This window comes from Balaenoptera musculus, chromosome 14 (genome assembly GCF_009873245.2).
Source record: "Balaenoptera musculus isolate JJ_BM4_2016_0621 chromosome 14, mBalMus1.pri.v3, whole genome shotgun sequence".
Taxonomy (NCBI): domain Eukaryota; kingdom Metazoa; phylum Chordata; class Mammalia; order Artiodactyla; family Balaenopteridae; genus Balaenoptera; species Balaenoptera musculus.
The window spans coordinates 69,391,318-69,419,020 of NC_045798.1; the positions used below are offsets into that span (position 1 = coordinate 69,391,318).

At 36.0% G+C, this 27,703-nt stretch overlaps 1 protein-coding gene across 1 annotated transcript in view; it reads left to right on the forward strand.

The window, feature by feature from the left end:
• The window catches only part of DCC (DCC netrin 1 receptor), a 1,185,086-nt gene that overhangs the window by 1,060,706 nt on the left and 96,677 nt on the right, over window positions 1-27,703 (forward strand). Inside the window, 3 exon segments of the mRNA XM_036823865.1 lie at window positions 5,256-5,450; window positions 8,224-8,256; window positions 23,230-23,295. Coding sequence (XP_036679760.1) covers window positions 5,256-5,450; window positions 8,224-8,256; window positions 23,230-23,295 — 294 coding nt within the window.

Here is a 27,703-nt window from a genome sequence, read left to right on the forward strand (position 1 = left end):
ACACTGATCTAAATAAATGCAACATCTAACATTATTTGAAATAGGGGACCCGTGCAGATAAAAGAAGTTAGAGCCTCAGAGATTGTTTCCTTAACAATTACGATCTAATGACTAAGGTTGTACCCTCTTTTTCTGTGTCATTCGATACTCTAGTCCAATTCCTCTTCCTTGAAATTCTCCTCTCTCTTGACTTTTGTAAAATCACCTAACCACTTTTCTTCCCACTTCCAGGCTATAACTTCTCAGTCTCCTAAGCATACTTTTCTTCCACCTGTTCCATAAGTGTTACATCCCAGAACGCAGATCTTTTCATTCCCTTCATTACTTTCTCTGAAAAAGTATCTGCACTATAGCCAGGGCTTCAGTGAACATGATCTTATGACTCTGAAATCTCTGTCTCCATCCAAGGAATTATAAATACACACATCCTACCTCATATTGTACATTTCCACTTGTCTGTCTTAGTGTAACCTCATTCTATTCCCCAATCCCCCTCTCTCCCATTCTTCCATTTTTTGCTCTATCACCCACCACAAATGGCCAAACAATGCACTATTATATTCTGGAATAGGTTGTTAGCCCATTGGGATTGTGAACCCAGTTGGGCACTCATACTGGAGTCATGTGTCTAAACATTCTTACTCTCATCTTTTTAGAAGCCTCCACAGTTCACCCAGCAGCAAAAGTTGGAAACTTAGTCATCTTGACTTCTTCCTGTCCATCCCCTTTCCATATTATCATGAGAGAAATCTAAATGCTTATAGTACAAGGCTAAAAGCAGCAGAACAGGGTTCAGATTTTGTTCAATGCTTTCTCCCCAGTAACAATATCTTTGACACTTAATAGATAATTAATAAACATTTGTTGAGCAGAATAATCATTAAATTGATATTAAATATATTGTTTGACTTGAAACTGTAGTTCCAGGTTCTAAACAAGACATTTCTTAAGCTTTATTAATATAAATAAATAAATAAAAGCCTTAGCATTTACTAGGTAGTTACTACGTAAAAGATAATGTAATAGAAATACACTCATATATTAAGTTTTTAAAATGCATTATCTCACAGCAACTTGTTTTCAGATAAGAAAATTAAGACATACTTGGATTATTCAAGTCGCTCAGGATTGCAAAGCTAGTAAATGATAGCACTATGATTTGAGGTCAGGCCTCCCTGAATCCATAACCTAAAATTTTTGACCACAATAAAAAGGAGAAAACGGGTCCTCCTTTTTTATATATCTACCTATATATACGATTTTCAGAATCAGTTCTTTAAAGATGAGAAGCCCTCATTGGACTGAGCTCCTTGCTGGGAGGGGCCACATCATGTATCTTGGTCTTCCCAGTATTATCCACCTACCTGATCCATTGAAGGGAATCACCAATGAGTGGGAGGAAGTATGGAAAAGGACAGAAGAGAGAAGAGAGGTGGAGGTGACTACTTTCTGACACTTTGCTTCTGGAATTACAACTACCTATTTGTATAAGTAGCGTCAAAATGAAATATGTATGATGCTACGTTTTATAAGTATTTACACAAATGGTATTTCAATGTAGGAATGCCCAGGTAAATTAATAATCCCAAAAGATCTTACAACCTATGACAGAATATAATACTGATACTTTATTATTTGGCCAGGGTGGTGGGTAAGAGATAAAAATAAAGTGGAAAAAATGTAAGATGAAAGGATGGAGAATGACAGGGAATTGGACATAGAGGAATGAACATACAGATACAGAAAGATAGTGAGAAACCTATAAATGTGTCCCAATCTATGTGGTTAGATGGAAATCTATAAGGTGAGACTTCAACAATGGATTTAATAGCCTCAAAACATGCCAAACTCACATATCCAAATGAAGTTGTATGGTTTTTCTAAGGCTAGATTTTAGAGTTTTGAGTGATGTACTCTTGTTTCTATTCTCCAACTCAGTTTTCAAATTTATAACCAATGACAGGCTTTTTAAAATAAATTTCAGGAAATTGCTCAAATACAATTTGGAGTCAGAACCTGCACTTTCAACTTTACTTACCTGATGCCAGAACTGTCACTTTTAAATGCTTCAGTGAATACTCTTCACATAGAAAAAATTACATGAAGGCAAATACTATATTCTCATTTGGTAAATGGAGAAAATCAGGAATAAGTGTAGCTGACTTGGGACGAGAGCACACTTATCCAAACTTTCAAGTTCATCATGTACTTACAACAGCCCATGAAAACTTCAACAATTTCATTAAATGTCATGAATTTAAAACTTATATGCTTACAGGCTAGGGGATTTTATTCAATAAGTGAGTTTCAATACCTATTGTGTGAAGACTATTTTATTAGTTTTCTTTGAAGAATAAGAAGTAATATAAGATATAGCTCCTGAACTAAAGGAATATTTTTATTCTTTTGAAGAGATAAGACATGCACATAATAAAAGCTAGAGCAATATTACCAGTGCCAGGGTCTTCTTTTCAGTAGATATGGTTCTTTGGGTACAAGAATGGAGACTTTTCTGGCTCAGAGAATATTAGGAGGTTGTACTGATGTTGATCTCAGGGGCTGAGTTATCAAAGAATGGACATCTATGAGTCAGAAACAACTCCTTTATCCAAGGATATTTTACAATCCCTTTTGAATTATAGTCTTCCAATTTTAATATCAGCCAGAGGGAAGAGCCATATAACCTTTATAAATTTTGTAGACTTCTTTATCTTGGTCAGTCTTTTATCTTCCCCTGAGTTCTCCACATCTTACATATTCATATCTGCAGCATCAACATCTCAACAAATATACCACAAAATATGCAGAATTCACATCACCAACTAAAGCAGTGATTCCTGACTTTACTTGAACACAGAAATCAACTAGGGTGCAGTTTACTGGGGTTACCATTAACCTATTAGCTACTGCTGTGTAACAATATTACCACAAATTTAGCAGCTTAAAATAACACACATTTGCCATCTCACTGTTTCTGTCAGTCAGGAATCCAAGCACAACTTAGCTGGGTAATCTGCTTTAGGGTCTCTTACAAGCTGGCAATCAAGGTGTTAGCTTTGGCTGACATCTCATTTGAGGCTTACCTGGGGAAATACTTGCTTCTAAGCTTATGTAGTTGTTGGCAGGACTCAGTTCCTTACTGGCTGTTGATCAGAGCCCAGCCTTAGTTCCTTGCCAAATGGTCTTCTCCCATCTGGCAACCTTATTTCATCAAAGCCAACAAAGGAGAGAGTCTATAGAGTCTGCTAGCAAGACAGAAGTTATAACTTACGTAACATAATCATGGAGGTGACAGTCCATCACATTTGCCATATTCTGTTGGTTAAAGCAAAAGACTTAGTCCCATCTACGCTCAGAGAGGAAAAGACCTACACAAAGCTTGTAACTACCAGGTGGCAGGGATAATTGGGGGGCTATCCAAGACTTGTCTGCCAAGCCTATTGAATCAAAATGCCCTTTCTTGAGCTCTATGTTTTGTAACTTATACCTAGTCCCCAGGTAATTCTTATGATTAGGCAGATTTGAGAAACAATGAAGTTGGGAAAAGGTGAAAGCCAAAGCAAAATAGATGCAAGTTTTCAGCATTGATCTGAATTTAAGACAAATGGACTTCTGGGTGTTGGAGTTTGTGGCATTGCTTAATCCTACAGAATCACAAGGAAAAAATATCCAATTCACTGTCTATAATGCATCCCCCAAACCCAGGCATAATTCTGTAAATCACTATGGGATTAAGTGAAAATGATACAAAATCATATAAATACTCTTATACTTTATTGAAGTGGGTTACAAAGTGTACAGAAAGGAGAGCTCACTATAGAGGAACGTTTCATATGTTAGATGTAGCTTAAACTAGACCTGGATGGCCAGGTAGGAGTTGGATGGAGAAAGTAAGGAAAGGTGGAGAGGTGTGAGGAGTAAGAGGGAAGTAGGAATAAGGATAGTATGGAAATCAGTCCTCGTGGAGTAAGAGTTGTGCTGAGATGTAGGTAATACGCATGGTTATTTTGGAAGGCAAGTGAATCTGAGTCAAAGAACCTGTGACATGACCACTGAAATATCTGTGCATGAAGGTCCCCAGTCCGGATGGGACAAGCGAGACTCAAAAGGAAACACTAGGGGAATCAAAGGAAGACAATGGTTTTTAAAAAGTATTATTTACAAAGAATGTATTCAATGCATAAGAATAGACCTAGGGACATTTGCGGCGTATCTGCAGATACCATTGCAGAAATTTGATAGAAATAGAGGCTGACACCACGTTCATGTAGCAAAAGACACCTGCAGTGAGTTATTTTACAGTTTATATTACACTATCATCTGATATAATATGTAGTGTAATATAAAGTATATGAATTAATGCTTTTAAATAAAAGCTAGCTTAAATATTAGCTAAATATAATGTTAGAATATGAATATTTTACAGGGATACCTGGATCTGTTTGGGTGCATATTAGACTATCACCACTGAATACACTACAATTATTCATCCCTTAACACAGAGGATGAATGATACTATCAAATGATGGATTTTTTAATATTTGAGATACTAACTAGATATCCTACAGTTATCCAGAAATACTTGTTCTTTCTTTCTTTGTTTATTTTTGCCTAGGTGTGATGGATGGGGGGGGAAATAGTGTTGGATTTTTGGTATGGTAGTAGAGGATGTTATCCTAGCCCTTTTATCACTTAGCTTGGGTCATGCTCAGCTTCATCATCTATGAAAAGACAGCAACAGTACCCCTGCCAACCTCACAGAGTTATTACAGTAATCAAATATGGTCATTTATTTTTATAACACTTTAAAAATATAGGGCATTTTATACTTTTCAATGTATTTTCATTATTTAAACACTAGCCAAAATAAACATTACTTATCTTCATTATTGGATACAGTGAAAATGATACAGACTTGTTATCTGTCTTTTATGTTTTTCATCATGCTTATATATTAGCGCAAACCAATAATCAGGATTTATAGGCAGCAGAAACCTCGCATTTTTTAAATATGGCAGATATTTTTATTTCTAATGGCTTATTCCATTTTTAGATTTTGTACATTGAAGCAATTATTTTTCTAAGCTTTGCAGTACAAAAAGAAATCATTACTTGCCAAACTGAATACTGCACTTTATAGATTGTGGATATATGATAATCCTTGAAAATTGTACTTGGGACACATGGATGTTTGGAAGCAGAAGTATAGCATGTAGTCAGTACAGTAATCAAGTTGTGTTCATTTATTCATGCAGCTTACATCTTGTTTTATACCTTGGACAAGAACATTCCAATTGATGACTGGGTTATGGAAACAATCAGTGGTGATCGGCTTACACATCAAATCATGGATCTCAACCTTGACACTATGTATTACTTTCGAATTCAAGCACGGAATGTGAAAGGAGTGGGGCCCCTCTCTGATCCCATCCTTTTCAGGACTCTGAAAGGTTTGAACCATTTCCTGTCATTTCGGGGTTTTTTCCTATGGAGTTGTTATAAAATAGTTTTGGAGTCTGTGTTAGGAAATGCCTTAAACCATCTCTGTTGTCACGTGACTACAGTGGACATTCAAAAGAAATTAAAATGCAAATTAAAACCAGAATGAGATATCACCTCAAGCCTGTTAGAATGGACATCATCCAAAAGACAAGAGACAACAAATGCTGGCTTAGCTGTGGAGAAAAGGGAACCCTTGTCCACGGTTTGGGGAATGTAAGTTGGTGCAGCCACTATGGAAAACAGTATGGAGGTTCCTCAGAAAATTAAAAATAGAAATATCATATGATCTAGTAATTCCACTTCTGAGAATATATCCAAAGGAAACAAAAACACTAACCCTATAAGATATCTGCATCCCAATGTTCAGAGCAGTATTATGTTCAACAGCCAAGACATGGAAAAAGCGTAAATGTCCATAGATGGATAAAGAAGTTGTGATATATGTATATATATTCTAATATATATATATAATAATGTTATATATAATTATATGTACATAATGGAATATTATTCAGCCATAAAAAAACAGGGAAATCCTACCATTTGTGACAATATGGATGGACCTTGAAGGTGTTATGCTAGGTGAAATAAGTCAGAAGAGAGAAAGACCAAATACTATATGATCTCACTTATACATGGGATATAAACAAACAGATAAACACCAAACTCATAGAAAAAGATCAGATTTACGGTTACCAAAGGTAGGAGGTGATGAGAGGTGGAATTCAAGGAAGGTAATCAAAAGGTACAAATGTTCAATTATCAGATAAATAAGTACTAGGGATGTAATAAACACATGATAACTGTAGTTAACACTGCTGAATGATATAACAGAAAGTTGTTAAGAGAGTAGATCCCAAGAGTGTTGTCATGAAGAAAATTTTTCCTTTCTTTTTACTGTACCTATATGAGATGACAGATGTTAACTAAAGCTGTTGTGGTCATCATTTCCCAATATATGTAAATCAAATCATCATGCTGTATATCTTAAACTTGTACAGTGATGTACGTCAATTATTTCTTAAATAATTGGAAAAAAATTGGAAACTGGAAAAAAAAAAAGATAAAATTAATTAATTAATTAAAAGTTATCTTTTTATGCTGAAATCCAGCACATCAAAGAAAGATACATTATTACATTTTCTGCCATCAGCACAAAGCGGACATATTTAACTTGACTTTTTTTTCATTTACAACCCTTTTGAAATTTTGTACTGATTTCATGTATATGGGCTCTATTCAAAATATAATGAAACACTTTAGCCTTTTTATGTAAGGGAATAAAAATTAAAAAGCATTGTATTATGTGGATGGCATACTATTGCCAACTTTAAATATTTCCTTTCAGGAACTATTGTCCTTATATATTAAAAGAAATTTTGATATGGTAAGAAAGAAAATCTCAAACAAAATTAATTTTTTTTTTAAGGACACAGGGTAGCAACATGAAAAAAATATCTTGTGGTATGATTACTAGAAGAAAACTTTACATGCTTGCAAGTGTAAAAATTACTGCTGGTAACTACGTCATAATGATCTGCATATAAGTCCTTTTCATTTTAGAGCACAGTATTATTTTTCTGGAGGATGAATGATTTCAAGAGCCTCTATTATTTAGCAATTGAAAATAATTCAAATGTTCTATAGCTGATATTTAAAGATATATATTTAACGTCTGATGTGTGTTATTTTAAAGGATACTTGGCTCTTAAATATGTTACCACATTATGCCCACATATCTGGCCAAAAACTTAAGAAAACATGACGGCAAACAACCAAAAAATTAGAAACATGTATCTGATTGACATTTTTACCCATTTTCTTGGACATACTAAAGAAGAGGCTTAGAATAACTAGATAGTCTATTTCTCAATTCTCCTAGGAAAAGTATGCTAATAAATAGAAGACTTTTGAATTCTGGTGACTGAGCTATTCAAAAGCTAGATTTGGTAACAGTTAATCCAAAAGTTTGCCAAGAATGCACAAAAAAAGCATTCAGCCTCAACCTGCATGACAGCCCTTAACGACAGAGTAGAAGCGGTGGGGGAGGCAGGAGAAAAGTGAGCCAATCTTCATCTATCCAGGTTTTTAGGACTTCATGTCTAAATCAGGTTTCACTCCAAATGAGCAATTGAAAGGAAACTGGTTATTCATTTTGTGAGAGCATGAAATGTAACTAGGTAGTGTTTCACAAATGCTTCATCTTTATCTATAGACAAGTTGTGAACAATTCAAGACTTTTATTCACAAGGTTTAAAATCAAACCATTTAGATTAAACTTTACATTTTATTATTTTACCCTATTCATGTGAGAATTGGTAAAGTTTTCTTGTTGAAAAATTTAAAATGTATACAAGAAAATAGCTTCCTTAACTTGCTAAAATATACGGGTGATAATTACTTGGTAATGACATGCACTTTTTTTTTTACTGTAAATTGTATCATTAATTAAACTTGCATGATGATCATTTTGAGTTTATGTTTAGAGGAAAGTTACAAATAACATTTTTAGAACACATTTATACAGCAAAACAATTATTTTCCATTTCTTTCTATGACTAATTTAATCAAAATAATCACATTAACCGAATTCCTTATCAATTTTTTTGCAATAGGGCATTGGCCTTGATATGAGAACTCGCTAACAAAACTGTTGATTTGAAATGTCAGCTTTCTTGATGGAAACTACCAAAATCTAATAATATTTCTCTTTCCCCACAGTGGAACACCCTGACAAAATGGCTAATGACCAAGGTATGGTGGTTTAATCTGTCATTTTTCCCTCCCTGAATCAATCTTATCTGTTAGAAATGTCAGTCATTATTTTCTATTCCTCTTTTCACCTGGGCCATACACCTGATGAAGCAGACACCAGTGTGATAATTAATCTTATTAGTGAAGTTCTGCTTGGCTGAGGTTTCCGCTCTGATAGGGAGGATGTAAATTTTCTTGAGAGGAAATTGTTTTGTCTCCATTCTGAAGGACCAATTAAAATGTCAAGCTTCTTTGTATGAAATAAATTTTTAGTCTCTGTCTGCACTTCTGAATAATTCACGTTAAGTGTAATTAAGCTCAGCATAATTTTCAAGCTGCTCTTGCACCCTTTCATGAGCTCTGGATTAAAGTTCTATAGCTCGACAGAGAAAACTCATAAATCATGTGTGCTTTTCCTCTACAATGAGCTTCTTATAATACATAAAAACAAAGTTAGGTCATCTTTTTTTTAGGGCATTACTTTTGTTCATTTTGAAGCCAGAAAGCTTTCATTTCGTGAATCAGGTACCAGTTTGACTTGCAGTATTTTATCCTCCTTCCATTCATTTGCTAAAAGCCGATTTGTGTAGAGTAACAGGGGTGGTTTTACACAAAGGAAAATGGAGGTAAATCAGAGTTATCCATCAACTCTCAGGTAGATAGGAATTTATTACCATGATTTGTAGACTGATCTATTAGGATTCCATTCTTTTTCCACTGAGGATAATTAGTAGAATGCTAAAGGAGAAAAAGAAGAGTTTATGAGTTTTATTTTTTCAGGATGTTATATTCTTCAAAGAAGGGAGTGTTTGGAAATGCTGATTATAGTCAGTGTCATGAGTATTGGTTCAGAGTCCACAGCTTGTATAGTTGTGTCCTGCTTTGGGCACCTGTCAACAGAACCTCCTTGTCAGCATCATGTCTCATAAGGCATCCTGTTGTAGATTTCAGGAAAACATGCTTTTCAACAAGAATACTTTCCAACTATTGACAAATACTAAGCATCTGAATGTTAAGTTACGCTAGCAGTAGCAGGTTGTCTACATGAGTAGTATTATCTTTAATGATCCTGTGTTCAAGTTTATTTCTGGGTCCACATACCATCCCTCTGCTTAAGAGAACATGGCTAGGGCTTCACACAGGGAGTAATAGAAATGATACAATACACAGAAATGTCCACCCAGGGTTCATGTTTCCATTAACCACCTAGCTGTTCCTGCTTGCTTATACTTAAAATATTTTCATAAGGCCAATATCTACTGAACAGTATTATTTGTAAAACTACTAATGATAAATAATTGGCAGTTAGTGTGTATTCACTTAGGTAAATTAAATATTAGTGCTAGACAAATTCAAGCTGGAATAGTTAAGTAGCAGAATGTATTATTTCAATTCAAAAATAATTAAAAGAACATCACATAGTTTCCTTAACTGAAGTGAATTTGGAATCTCCACAGGCAGGTAACTCCCAATTTTTGAAATTATATTTAGAAAAAGTATGCATAGAGAGAAAGAAACCACACAAACTTTTTTTTAAGTAACTGAACCAGATAAAAAGTTACATTATTAGCCGTTTGGGTGACAACATGCCCAAGCTTCTCAATAAGTGGGTTTCCAGTTGTTTCTGGATTCCTTTTAACTGTTTTTTGCTATTACTTTTTAAGTTAACTGTTTTGCTTAATAATATTTTCAGCTACCAAGAAATATATTTTGTACAGTCTCTCCGGTCACACACTCTCCATGGATTTTACTCAGATTTTCATATTGACAGTGAAATCAGATCAATTACTGGGAACAAAAGGAATTCCCAAGAATTATTGCCAGTGCCTGAGTGTGTTAATATATTTGGGAAATTGTTCTTTTTCTTCATCTAATATTACTTAAAAAGATTCTGTCACATATTCTACTACTCGGTCCCATATTCAATCACCACTGGTATACAGTTGGTCAAATTGATAGGTTCTAAGTTTTACATCAAACTCAATTTACTTGTAAAATTAAGATGGATTGACAACATGTAATTTAGTGATTATAGGTAAGATCTTTACATTTTTACAAGAAAACATATAAAATTTGTTGGCAGTTAAAAACTCTTTGTAAACAAAATCAGTCATCTGAGTTGATGACCAAGTGCACAAAAAATAACCCAGTTTAAAGATCTCTCTAAGAATGGTGAAAATAATAGGAAAAAGCTGCTCTGAATGTTCCCACTCTCAGCACATAGCAAATCAGTGGAATATGCATTATTGTGCTCGCTGTTAGACCAATTTGCCCCCTTCCCACGCAGAATGGTCCCACTGTTACATTTATGGCAAGCACTGAATTTCTGTTGAGAGAAAATTTGCTCAGAGAGAAAATTTAGCACCCTTGGTCAGAGTTAACCTTGCAAAGATGAATCCTAAATAGAAAAGCAGGAGATCGAGTTTGACTTATATGAGAGGAAGTGAGAAAAGTTTTGATTGTTTTTAAAAAGTATCTCTGTGGTCTCTTGTCACAATTACTTTTTGTTGGAATCTAATATCTGCCCTGAAGAACATAAATGTGAAAACAAAAAGTCAATTATATTTGAATCACATGTGATTTGGGGAAAATATTTTCTTCTGAGTAATAGTAGTACTAGTATGAAAATAATAGATGATTTACATAGGACTCCTTTTCCCCTTTACGTAAGTGTAAATTGATTATATCTAGCATTTGCTTATCTCTTGTTCCACATCTTAATTATTTCTCTAGTCTCTTGTAGGCACAAGTGGCCAATAAGTTTTAAAGTAATCATGGGATTTTAGAGATTAACCACAGATTTACTCTTTTGGAGGGTCAGGCAAGGTAGGGAAATTGTATGGGTTATGTGAAGTGAGTGGAAAAGATAGAGAAATCCTCTGCTTTAGACAATTTTCCCTTTTTATTTTCCATATTTGGTAAAAACCCTGTCAATCTGTCTATGTCTGAGTGGGAGTGTGTAATGGTAGAATTAATCCTCATGGAGCTCTCACCATCAGTCACTGTTCTAAGAACTTAACTTGTGTTAACTCATTTAATCCTCATAACAATACTGTGAAAGAGTTGCTATTATTGTCTCTGTTTTAGTGATACAGAAGCTGAAGCTCAGAGAGTTTAAGCGATTTGCCTGTAGACACACAGCTAGGAAGTAGCAAGGCCATGATTCAAACCCAGACAACCATCTTGCAAAACCCGTTTTGAACCACCAAGTGTCTCCATCACTATATGCTACGTATATACATACACAACCACACATACACAATTTTGACATATATCTATAAAGTTTCTGTATCTAAAGTGGGTGTATATTTTCCCAATATCAACCTTTCTTTCCCCAACTCTGTGAATATTCTAGAGAACAAAGCAAACAGCTCTCAATCTGGGGTCATGTTATAAGTGGGAAGCCACAGCACTGAATATATGATACTGACAGTTCTTTATCTCAGGAAACATGAGGATGGTGCTAACTCCACTGTCTTGGTCAGCTCGGGCTGCCAAGACAAAATATCATAGACTAGGTGCATTAAGTAACACATTTATTTTCTCATAGTTCTGGAGGCTAGAAGTCTCAGATCAAGGTCTGGCAGGGTGGGTTTCTGGTGAGGGCTCTCTTCCTGGCTTGCAGACAGCTGCCTTCTTGCTGTGTCCTCACATACTGGAGAGAGTATGAGCTCACTCATGTCTCTTCTTATAAGGACACTAATCCTATTGGATCAGAGCCCCACCCTTATGACCTCATTTAACCTCAGTTACTTCTATAAAGGCCCATATCTCCAAATACAGTCACACTGGGTGTTAAGAATTCAACATATGAATTTGGGGGTGGGAGAGGACATAATTCAGTTCATAGCATCCACTTTCAAGAATCAAGCTGTTCTTTCACTCTTTTACTGATTATCTTTCTAGATTGTCAAATGAGGAAGCAGAAGGTAATGTTTTACAAAAGGTCACTCAAATATAGTGGCAGGCAGAGTTGGAATTCAAACATGTTTATCTCTGACTCCCAGAGTATATAGTCTTTCCTTTGTAGACCGTTTCTATACTTACAAAATAATTGGCTTTTTGTTTTTTTGACAATCAGCTTAAACCGTTTAGAGTTTCTCACAGAAGCATTTATAAAAGCTTCTTGTTTTGGGGTCACAATGGAGGTTAGCAGTAACTATAAACTATGACCAATTCTTGAAAGTGATGATTAGATCACATTTTTAATCTTAAAGGATTGTCTTTGCATCCTTAGATTCCATTTAACCCCAAAATGTTGTTCTCCACTTTGAGGTGTCTATAATGTAAAAACTGGTAATTCTTAGCATGAACACAAATGTTTTCAATTTCATGTATGTTTCCATGCCTACCCAACGGGGCAATAGATTAGGTGCTGTGACCATGACATAGTACCATAAAGAGGGCAGGAATCTTCATGAAATGATCTGTATCATTGATGATATGAATCATGAAGAAAATGCTTGCTTCAAGCACTATCAAGTATCTTTAATTCTCCATGGCCTACGGAGGGGTGATCTAAAACAGGAGGCCTGGAAAAGAGGCATAAATTCACAGACCAGTTTTTAGATCCAGATGAAGGCGGCCTGCTGAGAACGGCCCTCCCACCATGGAGAGAGAATTACTCTCCTCTGCATCATGGTAATGGCTGGTAATGCTCTGGGCTTTCCCGTCAGCATCATTCAGTGTGTGCTGGAAGAGAACCAGAATGGAATCAGATGCCCAATATTCTAGCACCATGCTGTCACTCTGAGCACCTGTGTGGCTTTGGGCATGTGACTGAACTCTTCTCAGCATCCTCACCTGTAAACTGATGACTTTCGCCCAAATTATCTTTGATTTCTTTTAAGTTTTCAGATGATCAAATTTTAGGATTGGTATTAAAATTTTAAAAAACCTAAGCACGGCACGGCATCTTCGTGTAGGGTAGCACTTCACATTTCAGCACTCCCACTGTGCATCCATCACTCTTCTGTGCACTGTGCATGTTCTATCATATTTAGTTCTGACAACATCCTTACAGATGCAGAAAATAAAACGCCAAGAGGTTAAATCTTGCCCAAATGCTCACAGTATGTAAGTGGTTAGGCTGAGATATATACCCAGGCTAACTAACTTGAGAATCTCTGCTCATACCAATGTATAATTTCTGGAAATGCACTGAGTTAATCAACTCCTACTTTGTTATCAAGATAATGAAACTTATACATCCTCCCCATAAATTCACCCAGTTTATAGGTCTTTGTCTTTCCTCAATAGGGTATGCAGGCCAAGTGCTTAACACTACATCTGCCATTTTACACCTCAGCAGATTTAATCTTATGAATAAACAGAATGTTAATTGTTTCCAATTTCAGGGAAATAGGGTTTTCAAGGCAGTCTAGTCAAGCTTGGAATTTAGTTCATGCAATCCAGAGTTTGCAGGGTTTGGATTACAGCAACCAGGCTGCTGTTTGAAAAATTGAAACCTTTAGCACCACTTGATGGGAGTCATTTAATTGAAAATGAAACCTCTTTTTAGACTATTATCATGTGTAATTTCAACTTACTTTATTATTCAGCTGTTTGCTACAGCCCCTTGAAAAAGCTATTCTCACATGTTTTGCTCAGCTCCAGAATTTTGCAATTCTGGAAATTATGACTATGGTGAGAAAGTAGAGGCAAAAAAAACAAGTAATGTGCTTTTGATAAAATGTTAAGATGCTTATCCTGTCCCCAGCAAGCAGTTCAAGAAGCTGCCTAGTCAACCTCTCAGGAGTTTTTATGTTTTAATAGGTAACTTTGAAAGAAAGAAAAAAAAAGGACTCAGTACTCACAGAAGTTGACATGATTCATCGTATAATTTTAATCTTCTCAGACCTAAAAGATAGACATTTTCATTAATACAAAAAGATTTCTTTCTCTCTTTTTTTTTTTTTTTTTTGGCCACGTGGCATGTGGGATCTTAGTTCCCTGACCAAGGATCAAACCCATGCCCCAGCACTGGAATCGTGGAGTCTTAACCACTGGACCACCAGGGGAGTCCCAAAATGATTTCTTAGACAAGTTCTTTTTGTAAGGCCCACCATGTTGCTGAATGTCCTTCTTTGCTGTAGACATCAGCCAAATATCAAGTTCCTAGCTTTATTTTCTGCCCACTTCTATCAGTCCTGGATTCTGCCTCCTCAATTTTCTTTCTGAAACGTAGATGGTTCACTGTTTGTCACGGAATGAAGTCAGTTCTTTGACCTCAAGGTCCTGGCTGTCTGACCCCAAATTCCCCCTTCTAGCCTCACGGCCAGTTTATCCCTTCACATTTGTCACAGTCTATTAGCAAAGATCCACAAATCACTCTTGGAAAAGTGTATTTTTAGAACTCCATGCTCTAACTGGTACTGTTCTGTTAGTCTTAGCAGTACATTCTCCCTTTCTTTACTGAGAGAGGTCTTTATCTTTTAAGACTCCTCTCAGTTGTCTTTTGTCCAAGAAGCCTTACTTACCTTTCTGGTCTTTTATTCTTCTGTGTGTCCATAACACCCAATTTAGTCCTTGCTATGTTGTCTGTTTCTTATAGTTTTCCATTTTGATTCCCAACCTCTTGGCCAGGTTGTAAATTCTTTGATGGCAAAGGGCCGGTCTCATTGACATTGTCATCCCTGCCTCCAAGCACCCCCAATCTCTAATTGTGAATCTCTCATATTATAGTTGCCAGATAAGTATTTGTTGAATTGAATTATGACGCAAATCTTTGGGAAACAGTCACAGAGTAATCTGGAAAGACAGACTTTACCATCTAATCCAGAGTATAGTTTGGAGAACCCCAAAGTAATAGTGCTCATGGCTGTGGATACTGTACAGTCAGTCCTCCCTATCTGCCTGTTCCAAACCTGCAGATTCAACCAATGTTGGATCCTGTACTATGTCTATGATCTATGAGATTTGAGCATCTGCAGATTTTGGCATCCGAGGCAAGTCCTGGACCCAATCCCTGCAGGTACTGAGGGATGACTGTATATGTGATTGATCTTGGGGGAGATGAAAAAGATGCAAAAATATTTTTCCAATAGGGAAAATGTATCTTTAATATTCATCTATTAAAGCTAAACAGAAAGACACCAAGTTCTCTGTGATTCAGGAAATGGTGGTCACATTTGCAGATGATTCTGACCCGCTGTGCCCTTTTCTTTACCACCACCCTTCCTGTCATTTCTTGTTAGCAGAAAATTTATACACTTGCCTTTCACCAGCTGCTTGTAATTCTGAGTATGTAAAGGAGAGAATCAAAACTAATGGGTGCAGATGGGTTTTTGAGATTCCAAATGTGCAGTATGAAAAGAGTTGGACTCATTTTTGACCACTCCTTTATAACTATTTACCTAGCACTGTGTTGGGTGTGGTGAAACATAAGAAAGAAGTCCAGTTCCATGGGTTCATTTTCAAGGACATGCAATATAGTTAGGATATAAAGACTCCCAGCCCAACATGAAAAGTATGAAATGCTAAAGCTGGTGGTACCGTCTGAGTATGGATGTTATAGGGTTTTAGATGGGAATCATTGTGAGTAGCAGCAGAAAAGACTTCTTAAAACACAAGACTGGACTTTAAATATGTGAGTAGAACTTGAGTGAGCACAAATGACTACAGAGGGAAAGATTACTTGAACTTTTATTTAGAAAAATCCTACAATGGGAAAATCAAGAAGCCAAGAAGCTGCTCAATTAGTGAGGATTGCAGGATGTGTTCAGGGCATAATTAGGACACCACTGTGCAGAGAAGTACACTACGGTTAAGACATAAATTGGTAACTGGGTTTTGCTTTTTCTCTCTGCTCCAACACAGTAGTTCTTAGGCTTTTTTACTTTTCAGTATTGAGTACCTACTGTTACACTGGCTATGAAGATCAGCAGTGCTCCCCTGGATCCAGAGCCCTGCAAACCACATTCACTTTTGGCTGCCAACGCTGATCATGTCTTGCTTGCGGGGAGGAGGAGTCATGAGAGTGGGGGTCAGGGAGAGGAAAGAAAAATCTGGAATAGGAATAAGGCTTCAATATCCATCATCTTCAAAGAGTTTTCCTAGCTTTATTTGTCGACTTCTGTTACACCTCTTCTGAAGGGTCACCTTCATTTGTCCCAGTGCTCTGAATGGTGACAAACAGAACTATTTTGTTTCTTTTCCAAAGTCTGTTGTGTTCTGTGTGCCCTATTGAGAGAGGAGCCACCACCTCAAGTCACACCCACACCACTAAACCCTCACACTACCATAAACTCTTGGAGGTGCTCTAATTTCTGTCCAACTCACTCCGCATTCGTCTTTCATTTATTAATTTGCCCGCTAAGGATAAAATCATCATCATCAGAGTCAGGCAGATTCAGCCACTTAAAATGAGTATATTAGTCTTTCTGAGCCACAGTTTACTCATCTATAAAATGGAACTAATAATGTCTACGTCATGGATTCATAATTAATATTATTCGCACCCTATTTATTACAACGGTCTCTCCTAATTAATTTTTTCTTCACACTCAGCTAGAATAATATTCCTAAATGCATATTTAATTGGGTCACTTTTCTGCTTAAAATAGCTTCAGTGGATCTCTGTCCCCAGTAAGAAAAATTCCAGACACTTTGATAGAGCATATAAGCAGTTTTATTATTTCATCTCTGCCTATTTCTCTAAGCTTACCCAGTTCATTCTTTTCTACCTGATACCTTTCCACTCATCCTTTAATTCTCAACTCAGATATCACCCCTGAAATACCTTCCATCATTTTTCTAGGTAGAAATAGTCAATCATTCTGTTTTTCCATTGTGTCACCTACTTATAATTTTTTAACTTTTGGATATTCCAGTGTACTATTATTACTCACTTAACATTTTCCCCTCACTAAATTATGAGCCTCTGCAATAGTCATTTTATATCCTTAAGTCTTAGAACAGTGGGTGGTCCACTCAACACATTTGTTGACTAGATGGATGGAGCACGGACAGACATATGAATGAAGAAATTTTGTGCTCCAACAGTGTTATTATTTACACATACTAGCAGTGCAGCCATCAGGATGCTCACATTCTAGTGTTTTCATACTATAGTTGCAACTTCCCAACATGCAGTCACTTGAAGAAGAAAAGAGCATTCATGCTCTTCTGTTACTTCTCCGTGTACTACTTGGCAACTTCGCTGAAACACAAACATACCTCACACTGCTTTGGGGATAAGCTTGTGGACCATCCAGGTGGGGCAGGCTTTCATGGATCATCAGTAGCCTTTGAGAACAGTTCTCCTTTATAATGCACACAAGACTGTCTCATCCTCCATGTTGCATCTGGTAAATGAACTGGCTCTTGAGAAGACCTAGTCATCCAGGAAAGTGTCCACGTTTAGAGAAACAGGATGCTTTTTAGATTTTCATAAAGACTGCGCTGCATCTAAAAGTGATTTCTTAGAGCCATATGCTGGCCATTATTCCAGATACACTACAAGAAAGAATGCATTCAAGGAGATTCTTGTGAGCGGAGACAGTTCAGAGACCATCCTGCTTCAAGATATCAGTAATATTATTAAGTCATCTTTGTTTTTTATTCTCTTAACGATTCAATTTTAACAGAAGTTTCACTCTAAACTTATGTGACTAGTAATTGCAATAACTAATAAACTTATTTAGCTTTTCATATGTGGAAGCTTATGACATGTGAGATCAGAAGCAGTTGACAAGTTTTCATTTGCAACCAGATAAATGGACACAGGCTAATTGTAGTTAAAGTCCTATGGATAAGAATGTATGGGCTCCCCTCACCTGAAATCTTTAATGAGGCCAACTTCTTTCCTGTGAGCAGAAGATCTTGTTGATCTGGGCAGGTAATTTGGTCTCCTGGTGTTTGCCTTTTGAGTCCATTGTCCCTTGCAAGATGTTGAAAATGAGTGGTGGTAGAATTCATAAGAGTAACCAATGTGCTTCTGAAGTATTTCATAATACATACACATGTGTATATATGTATTTCATATATATATATATATTTTTTTTTTCTTCTCTTGTCTTTGGCTGACCTTGCCTTCATGCTCAAAAATCCAGATACCAGTTGGTCTGGCCTAGTGCTGCTTTTATTTTGGTGCATGCAAAAGAAGAAGAGGGAAATGTTTGTAAACTTTTTTTCTACTTTAGAACATCACTCAGGCAACTTTCTTTACCCATCATTTGCCACATTCTGCAAAAGATTACACATATGCCTCAGGAAATCAGGACCCAGAATCAAACTGTGATGTCAACCAAGAGCCAGGAATTAAGGGTTTATTTGTTAAATTGTTCATGTCTAGGATAAATATAATTTCCGTTTTGTACAGGAGTGTTCTAATTGATACCTGGGTCCAGGCAAAATTGATAATAACACCTTCTATCACTCTTAAAGTGCCTTGGTTTTCATAATAGCTACACGGTCACTGTTCATAACATTCGTATGTGAAATTGTAATCTTATATTTTAGATTGCTTTCTGAGGATTCTTAGAAAATGAATTTACTTCTCCTCATAGTCTACTCTATTTATATTTTACGGCAGAAAGGCAGAAATTGGAACTCCCAAAGAACTGCCTCTCATGGTCAAGGAAAAGATGGACAATGGGATATTTGGTTCTCTTGCACTGTGTCTGACTCAGAGTAGGTCACCAAATGCATTCCCCAAAATTATTGCTCATAGACTTGACACAGTATTTGTTGAGCACCAGGCCTCGATATATGGCAGGCATGTCAGCTGCCCTTACATATGAAGTAGGAACATTGTACTTTCTTTTAATCAGTGAATTTTCATTCATGTTAACTTGAAAACAATGTGTTGAACCTGAGGAGAGGGTGAGAAGAGCTCATGAGTTTTTTCTATTAATATATGTTTGAAATATCCTAGGCATAGGTTATGATTTTGCTTTCTGGTTTTTAGATGCCCTGATGCCTTTGTTCAAAGTCAGCAGTATTAACTGTATGGTAAATCGCTCTCTTAGCCACATTTTTCAGCCTCTGAAGAATCATCTGCTTTAAATGTGTCTCAATATGATCTGTGTATTGGACAGTAAAACTGTATCCATGTGGCATCAATGCATTATCTTTACCCACTGGTATACAAGACATAAAATCAATGCACTTTCCTTCATTATCACCGGAATTATTTTCAGAGAACCAATTCTAAGATCAAGAAGATATCTCAGTGCTCTGCATCCTTGGGAGGATATATATTGAATGCTTGTTAGACAACCAATCTGTCCGTTTGATTTAGATTATGGTCCATATGTTGGGGTTGATTGTGTGGGTGCCATTCTGAAGGACCCTCTGTTAGCCCCATTCAGGGAGGATGGATTAAAAATAGATTAGAACTACCATGTTCAGCTTTCTCCATGTCCTCTGCAGATTAATTTTCCATTCACTCCTCCCTGAACTTACAAACATCCACTCAGAAAAACCACTCTAGAACTGAAATTCCAATTGAATTAATCTTTTCTAGGTGCTAAACATTTTTTATCATGGGGAATATTCTTCATCTGCCCATGTATGCTAAAAGTAGGTGTTTAATGTAAACATTATACTGTTTAATTTTACACACACACACACCACAATAAAAAAATACAGAAGCAATATTTTAAGTGATAATGTAAGAACAAGAACATAGAGATTAATGTGTATAATAGTAGTAACTTCAAATGTGTTTACATTATTAACACATTACAAAGTATTCTAATTCAGTTTAGTCACTTATCAAGTATTGAGAACAGAGTATAAATGTCACTTTGGTAAGCAGAAAGAAATATAATAATAAGCACACTTCCTAAAGGAATTCATATTACATCTGCCCATTTTCCCCTCAATCCAGAGAGTAACTGGCAGGGAAATCATGGAGACTTTAGCTTTTGCTTAAGGGAGTATATGTCTTTTGCCAAAATAGGATGATCTATCCCTTAAATAAAATAGAAAAAGTAACTCTTTAAATGACTCTTTCATTTATAATATTTTAGGAGTGCAAACCAAGGGGAGGAGCATGAATTTTTTGGTTTGGACCTTCCTTAGAGGTACCTAAATAAAATAAATTTAAAACTATCTAAACTATTTTGAATAACTCTAAAAAGACGCAATCTTTCTCTTTTTAAAGTCAGACATGGGATCATTTTTTTTGTTTTATTTTTCTTCCTGAAACCACCATTCTTTGGTTTCAAAACATTTTGAAATGTAGAAAACATTTGTTTTAGTTATCAAAAATTTCTGGAAGAAGTGATTTTTTGATGAAATTATCTGAATGAAATCCATGGTTGGTTAAGTGATACATAAATTCATTACTCTTTATCATCTTAATTCTTTTCCTCACCCTCATTTCTATTATTAAGGAAATATGGGTACCTAGTAACACAAGAGTTCTTCTTTATATTCTGTAGAATATATTAGTATATTCATATAGTACATTTTGATTCCTGAGTTCATGTAAAATCATATTACTAATTCCATAATAAAAAAAAGAAACTACCCATTCCCAGTTTTTTTTAACTACATTGAACTCTATTTGAATAATTAAAAATAAAATGCATATACATTGAAATGTATTATATTACTTCCACAAATGTCATATTTAGATATCCATGTATTCATTTACTTATTTGGAATTTTTAATTTTGAAAAATGTTAGAGATTTAGTATAATAAGCAAAAAAAGAAATTCAGGGATTTTAAGGTGAATTTAATTGTGCAAATTATAATGTAAGACTAAAAATAATACATTATCTTTTATTTGCATGTAGTTCTTTTAATAATACTAGATAAATGAAAAACATTTTCAATTAAATCTAATAGTGATTTTATAGTAATAGCAAATCAATGCAGTGATAGTGATTTTATAGTAAGAATTAATTTATTCTTAAATCTTTAAAGTCAGAATAAGTTAAAAACTATCTGCAGTTAGCTGATATTAACCATAAATAGGCCTGTATAGGATTTGGATACAGTGAACCAACTCTGTCATGGCAGGTTCCATATCTGATAAATCTTTTTATACTACCCTTTCCCTGAGGATCTAGGACTGTGCCTTGCATATAGTAGGCACTTAATACATTTTGAATGGATTATTATCAGTTTTATGCTCCATTAAAAAATTTAAGACCTCTGGGATCCAACAGTAGTTTATGTCTTTGCATTAACTGACTTTTCATCTTCCAGAGCCTAATTAGTTCTCTATTTCCCTTAATCAGTGCTTATGAAATTTACCAAGTTAACTGAACACATCTAATATTCCCAACAGGGATCATTTATTGCTTTAGTGGCCTAAGTGATGGGGCTGTTAGCATCTCTTTGGCTGGCTGCTTTGCAATCTAGTTGCTTTCAGATGTGAGAAAAGTAATCTTAATATTCATGCAGAACTTGTGTCTCACTTCATTTCTTCCAACGTTGATCTGGCAATGTCCCATGGGCAAAGCTTATCCTCCACTTATTGAAACCCCAGATGTGTCAGAGTCACACAAACAAGGTATTTGGGAAAAGGGTTAGGCTTATCAGTCAACCCCCCAAAATTTTCACAACTGCTGCTTATTTCAGTTGCTCCTCCCCAATCATCCCCCCCCACCAACACACACACACATTGGAGCCTCCATCCTAATTCCCACTTCTTTATATACCCAGAGTCATTGGCCAGCAGATTTTAAATGTACCAGTTTACCCTGAAAACAGAATATGATGTGATTGAATTAATTTATCATTGCTTGTTGGAAGCTTAACACTCTTAGTTCAGCTCTGACTTAATATTGAAAGAATTTTTTTAAATTGTGAATGCATGGTCTGGTAACAAGATTTAAGTTGTTTCTTCACAACTCTTTTGCAAATAAAATGGTGAGCTCTTGGAAAAGCTTTATTAAGAAGAGTGTTTGGTATGCAAAGGAACGTCACAAGAGCAGGACTTGGAAGTCTTAAAAAAGAAAAAGAAAATCTATACATGTGAGAAAAACAACCAATGTTATCGTAGCTGGCTGCCCCAGCTGGCTTCCTTGACATCACCTACTGATTATAACTGCTTTCACAAATAACACTCCGAAGTGTATAAAGAATTAGCTGTAGTCTTGTACATGTTTGAGTATAGATTCAACTCCCAAATGTTTTTTCGAATAGGTATCCTAGAACTCAAAAGCTAACCAAATAATCACAGTTCTACAAATGTACCAATAGTAAAGGGGATTACCTGTAGTGAAAAACTATTAATTAAATATGGATGATAGTATAATTATTTCTGGTTAATTTCTGGCTCATTTCTCTTAAAGACTACTTTTACAACTGTTGAACACCTAATAGAAGACAGTGGTTCCAAATGTGTGCTACTAGAGAAACCTTCCTTCTTTCTTGGTGTGTTTATAAGAAATATTCAGACCATGTGGGCTGTGACACGCCCCCTACTCTTTATTCCATATCCAATAGCTCATTCCCAGGCACCTATTTGGCACATAACACAAAGCCTAACCAAAGCCCAGTTATAAGGCAAAAAGTACTGTCCCCTGGTACAGTAATAATGATAGTTTGCCACAAAGTCATGTCCAATGGCAGCAGTGTAGACTGTACCTCTTGTAACATGAAGGAGGTGGGCTCTGTCACTCTAGGAGCCAACACCACCACTCCTTCTGTTCTGAGATGTTCAAGACAGCAACGCTTATACTAACACTGGTTCTGTACCTATTGGTGACACATTAACAAGAGTATTGGAGGAAAAAAGGAGGGGGGGGGGGTCAGCTTTTCAGTGAGGAATTGAATTTAGCTTGTTTAAAAGAGTATTTTTGTGGCAGGTTTTTCTCACGCATAGAAAATAACATTTTCTTGCAAAGTATAATGGTATCATTCTTTTCAGGCTTTCTTTGAAGTGGACAAAATAGTCTTATTCAGTGGTTTGTGTATTTTTAAATATTTGTTACTTTTTGTCTATTTTGTTTCATTTGTGCTTTCATGTTGCAGGTCCACTAACTTTCTGGTATATTTTCCCGATAAACAGGTCGCCATGGAGATGGAGGTTATTGGCCAGTTGATACTAATTTGATTGATAGAAGCACTCTCAACGGTAAGTATATAAATTAGGTTCTATTGGATTCATTATATTAATTAAAATTGTTAATTCTAGAGTGTCTGAGGCAAATTTTCTATTGACTGCAAGTGCCAAGAACCCCAGACTTAGGGTTTTAGTGGGAATAATAGGAACGTGAAGTTATTAACAAACCTGGAGCATATTCCACCAGGAGACAATGCCGATAAGAGTTGACAAGTACACAAAACAGTCAGAAAAGTCCAAGCATAGAGAATTTTGTAAATGATGCATGGCTTTTAACTATCTAGGTTTGAAAGTACTATATATATTTGAAATAGTTCTACAATTTTATTGTAGAGAGGTGACTGAAACCCACTCAGTTTCACAAACTGAAGTTACTGGGACTTTTTCAGGAGTCAGAGTGCCAGGAAATTAAGAGGCAATTGGAATATGGACAATTGAGAAAGAATAATTATTTCCTCACAGTTTCCATCCACTACTGAGCAGTGGTTATGTATGTTACAGGTGAAACAAATGTAAGCCAAAGACACAGAACAATATACTCTCTTAAATTGTTTGTCCTAAAGAACACTAATCTTGGACAGAATTGCCAAATGGAACAACTGAAAATACAGGAGGCCCAGTAAAATTTGAATCCTTTCTGATTGCCTATGAATCTGAGATAAAGAAAAATATTGCAAGGGATTACCATCTCAACGTACATAGGCATCTCAGTGTACATATCCGTAGGCAACTAGAAATAATTCAAATTTAACTGAACCTCCTTTATTTTTAATTATTAAATCTGGCAATCCTAATTTTGGATCAAGTTTAGAAGTTTGCTATGGACTATTTGAACTTGCCCTTCAAAAGAAAATGAATTCTCTGATTGAAAAGAAACCTCAGCCCAAATCTGATGTTAACAGATAAGTCAACAGATAAGGATTTTTCTTTTCACAGGAGTCAAACTTCAGATGAAGAGAATGACAGTAATTGAGAGAAATGCATGTCACTTTATTTTATTTTTTTACTATTTAAGATTCCTAGTGAGAAATATAATTGTAATTAAATTTGATCTGATATACATTATCTCATAGGAGAAAGTCATGAAGATAAAATAGATGAATGACATCCAATGACTTTGAGCCAGTTTAGATAGATTGTTGACATTACCCCTTCTCAATTTTCTGCAACACTTAATGATGTTTTAGGCATTTCCTGTTAAATGAATGGGATGAACAAAGTACCTGAAACATTTCTAGAATCCCTACTGGAATAACTAATTATTACAGGCTACACAATTAATTAAGGTGACTTGATAACCTCAGAGAGGCACGGATGGTAGAGGGCATACTTAATCTATTTCCTATTCTATTTCGCTATCCAGTAAATGATAGTAAATATGTAATTTGCCTTTAGCTTGGGCTCTTACAAGCAAATCAGCAAAGGCATCTGAAAACTCTACCTTCCTAATTAAAATTCTACTAACGTCTTATACCTTAAGAAGGGGGTATATTTTCGAATTATGTATATAAGTGAAAGCTTGACTGATAAAACTCTAACCCCACCACACCTTTGCTAAGTAGGCTGCATAAATAAGAACAAAAAATCTTGAAATTTCTTGAGTTTTTGAACCTCATATACAATGAAAAGTTCATACATCCCCTCATGTAGTGACAGAATTAGAGAGGTTTCCTATCTCTCCTTATACTTCTGGATTCATCCTTCAAAGAATTGTAATAGAATAATGGTTTATTGTCAGGACACTCAAGCCACTTGCAAATAAATTTAGACCTCGCTAATCCTTTACTTTCTCTTACAATGTGTCACTGTTTTGAAAAAGCACTCTTGGAATTCAAATAAAGAAAAACAAAGCTATAGTTCATGTTTACTCTTGAAGTTGGAAGCCCTTAATTAAATTGAGGAAACTGAAGAGGCTTCCTAAATTATTTTCTGGTGGCAGGTAGAATCAAAGCTAATATGTGGTGATATGGTAGTATTTTACTACCATAAAATACTACCATATGATGCATTCAGTTTTGTGGTCCACATTCTTGAAGCAGGAAAATCTTCAACTTCTGAAAATGTGATTTTGTAGTTTATATTTGTATGAAGGATAACACAAGTGAAAATTACTTCAATCCAGTCCTTTTTTCATTGGGGAAGATAAATCACCAATTTCTTTTTGTTGGTAGCTTTTCCTAAAATTTTCAAAATTAGTAATTTTGGTAAAGAGATCTACAAACCCTGCAAAAGCATTGTTATATTGACTTCAAACTTTGAAAACTTAAGTTTGATAGGTGTTGATATTTTGGTAAAGCTTTATTTAAAAATTGTTATTAATTAATTTTTGTATATTTAGAATTGTATTAGCTGTTCTGTAAAACATGCCTTAAACTCTGCGTTTAGGAGAAAAAGCCATGGTTTTCCCTCTAGTTTTGATTTCCCTTAAGTAAAGATAATTAGAGTGTCCCAGGGGTCTCAAGCTCTAGTCTACGAGAGGCTCTGCCCACCTACTATCTAAACATTATCTATCTGAAATGATGTTAAGGCCCTCAGACTAATCCCAAACCCCAGGTTCTAGAACTGACTTTGCCATGGATTAGAAATGTGTGAATCAATTCACTTAAACTCTCTGGATCTCTGTTTTTCATCTGAACATAGAAAGTGTTAAGCTAGATCAGGGTTTCTTAACTACAGAACCATTGCCATTTGGAACTGGATAATTTTGGGGGGACTGGATAATTTTTTTGTCATTGGGTTCATCCTGTGCACTGTAGGATGTCTAGCAACATCCCTGACCTTCATCTACTAGATGCCAGTAGTATTTCCCCTTTACCATGTTGTAACAACCAAAACTGTCTCTAGACATTGCCAAATTTCCCCTTGAGGGGCAAAATCTCGCCAGTTAACAGCCACTGATCTTTATTAGCATTCCCCAAAGGTTGGTCCAAGGTACATGGGTCCCGTGAGACTCTCTGAGAAAAAAAGTGTTCCATTGTCAAGTAATCATTGGGAAACTTGTTTGGTGCTCACTTCCTTTTGCCAGGTCCTCGCCTTCTACCTGAATACTAGAGGATTAGTCTTGAGAGAGCATCTCTGCTCACTCTATACCCTTGAGTTTGGTGATCTCATCTCCTCCCAGGCTTCAAATTCCATCTATATGCCAGCTCCCACATTTATATATCTAACACAGACCTTCTGGCTGCCTGTTTACAATTCATCATAAGATCTCAACCCTGAAATATTCAAGACTGAACTTTTGTTCTTGCCCCACTGAGCCTACCTGCCCTTTCACCCTCTCCCTCATCCTAGACATAAGGATATTGCTGAGGCCTGAACCTGACTCCTCCTTTCTTTCCTACCTCAAGTGCAATCTGCTTTATTCATTTACTTTCAAACTATATTGTGAACGTGTCCACCTTGCTTAACTGAAGTTGCCACCATCTCAGTTTAAGCTATCATCAACTCTCACCTGGAGAATTCGATATCCTCTTAGCTGGTCTCTATTTTTCCACCACCAACCCCTCTCCACGCAGAGGGAAAAGATGTCTCCTTGGAACAAATCAAGCCTGTCACTTCTTTGCTGAAAACTCTTAAACCATCTGTGATTTTACCGAGGATAACTGAATGTGATTTACAGGGCTCATGTGAACAAGGTCCTGTTTCTCTTTTCAGCCTCATTTTGTGCCATTTTCTTTTTGCTCCCAGTGTTCCAGACACACACACGGTCTGCTCTCAGTTCCCTTGTAAAGGAACAAGAACTAACTCCTAGCAACAGTTCATAATTTAGCTTAAATGTCGCTTCTATAATGAGACCTTTCATGACCTCCCTTCTCTGTCAATGACCTCGTATCACATCCTCATGTTATATCTTTCTACCTGAACTCTACTTTTCTTTAAAACACCAACTATAGTGGTAATGTTATATTTATTTGCTTCATGATTTGTTTGATGTAAATCTTGTCCAGTGAATTGTAAGCTCCATGAGGTCAACAATTATGCCCCACTCTTTTTTGGTAGGGAGCAATCAATATGCTAATTTGGAAATTATTCTCAAACTATACAATATACAAGAAGACCATGACATACACATTATTAGGAAATGATATATATGTGGCCCCATAACTACATTCTAATGGTTTCATAGCCTGGCTGTTTTTCCTTCTCCCCCCTTCCAGAAAAATAGCTCAGAAATGGAGCTTTCACAACTCCCTTCTATTGGCTATGCCTTGATCTCAGGTGAGAAGTAACCTGACATTCTATTCATGTCACAGTGACCCAGATGGGGTACATGTTTCAGGAATGGAAGACAGAACATTTAATATATAGGAATTTTTTTCTTCTCCGGTCCAACTAGTTGGGCAAGCCTCTGATTATCTCACAACTGTGTATATGTCTTATCTCATATTGTTTCTTTTTGCCTACTTGAATCCTTTCATGG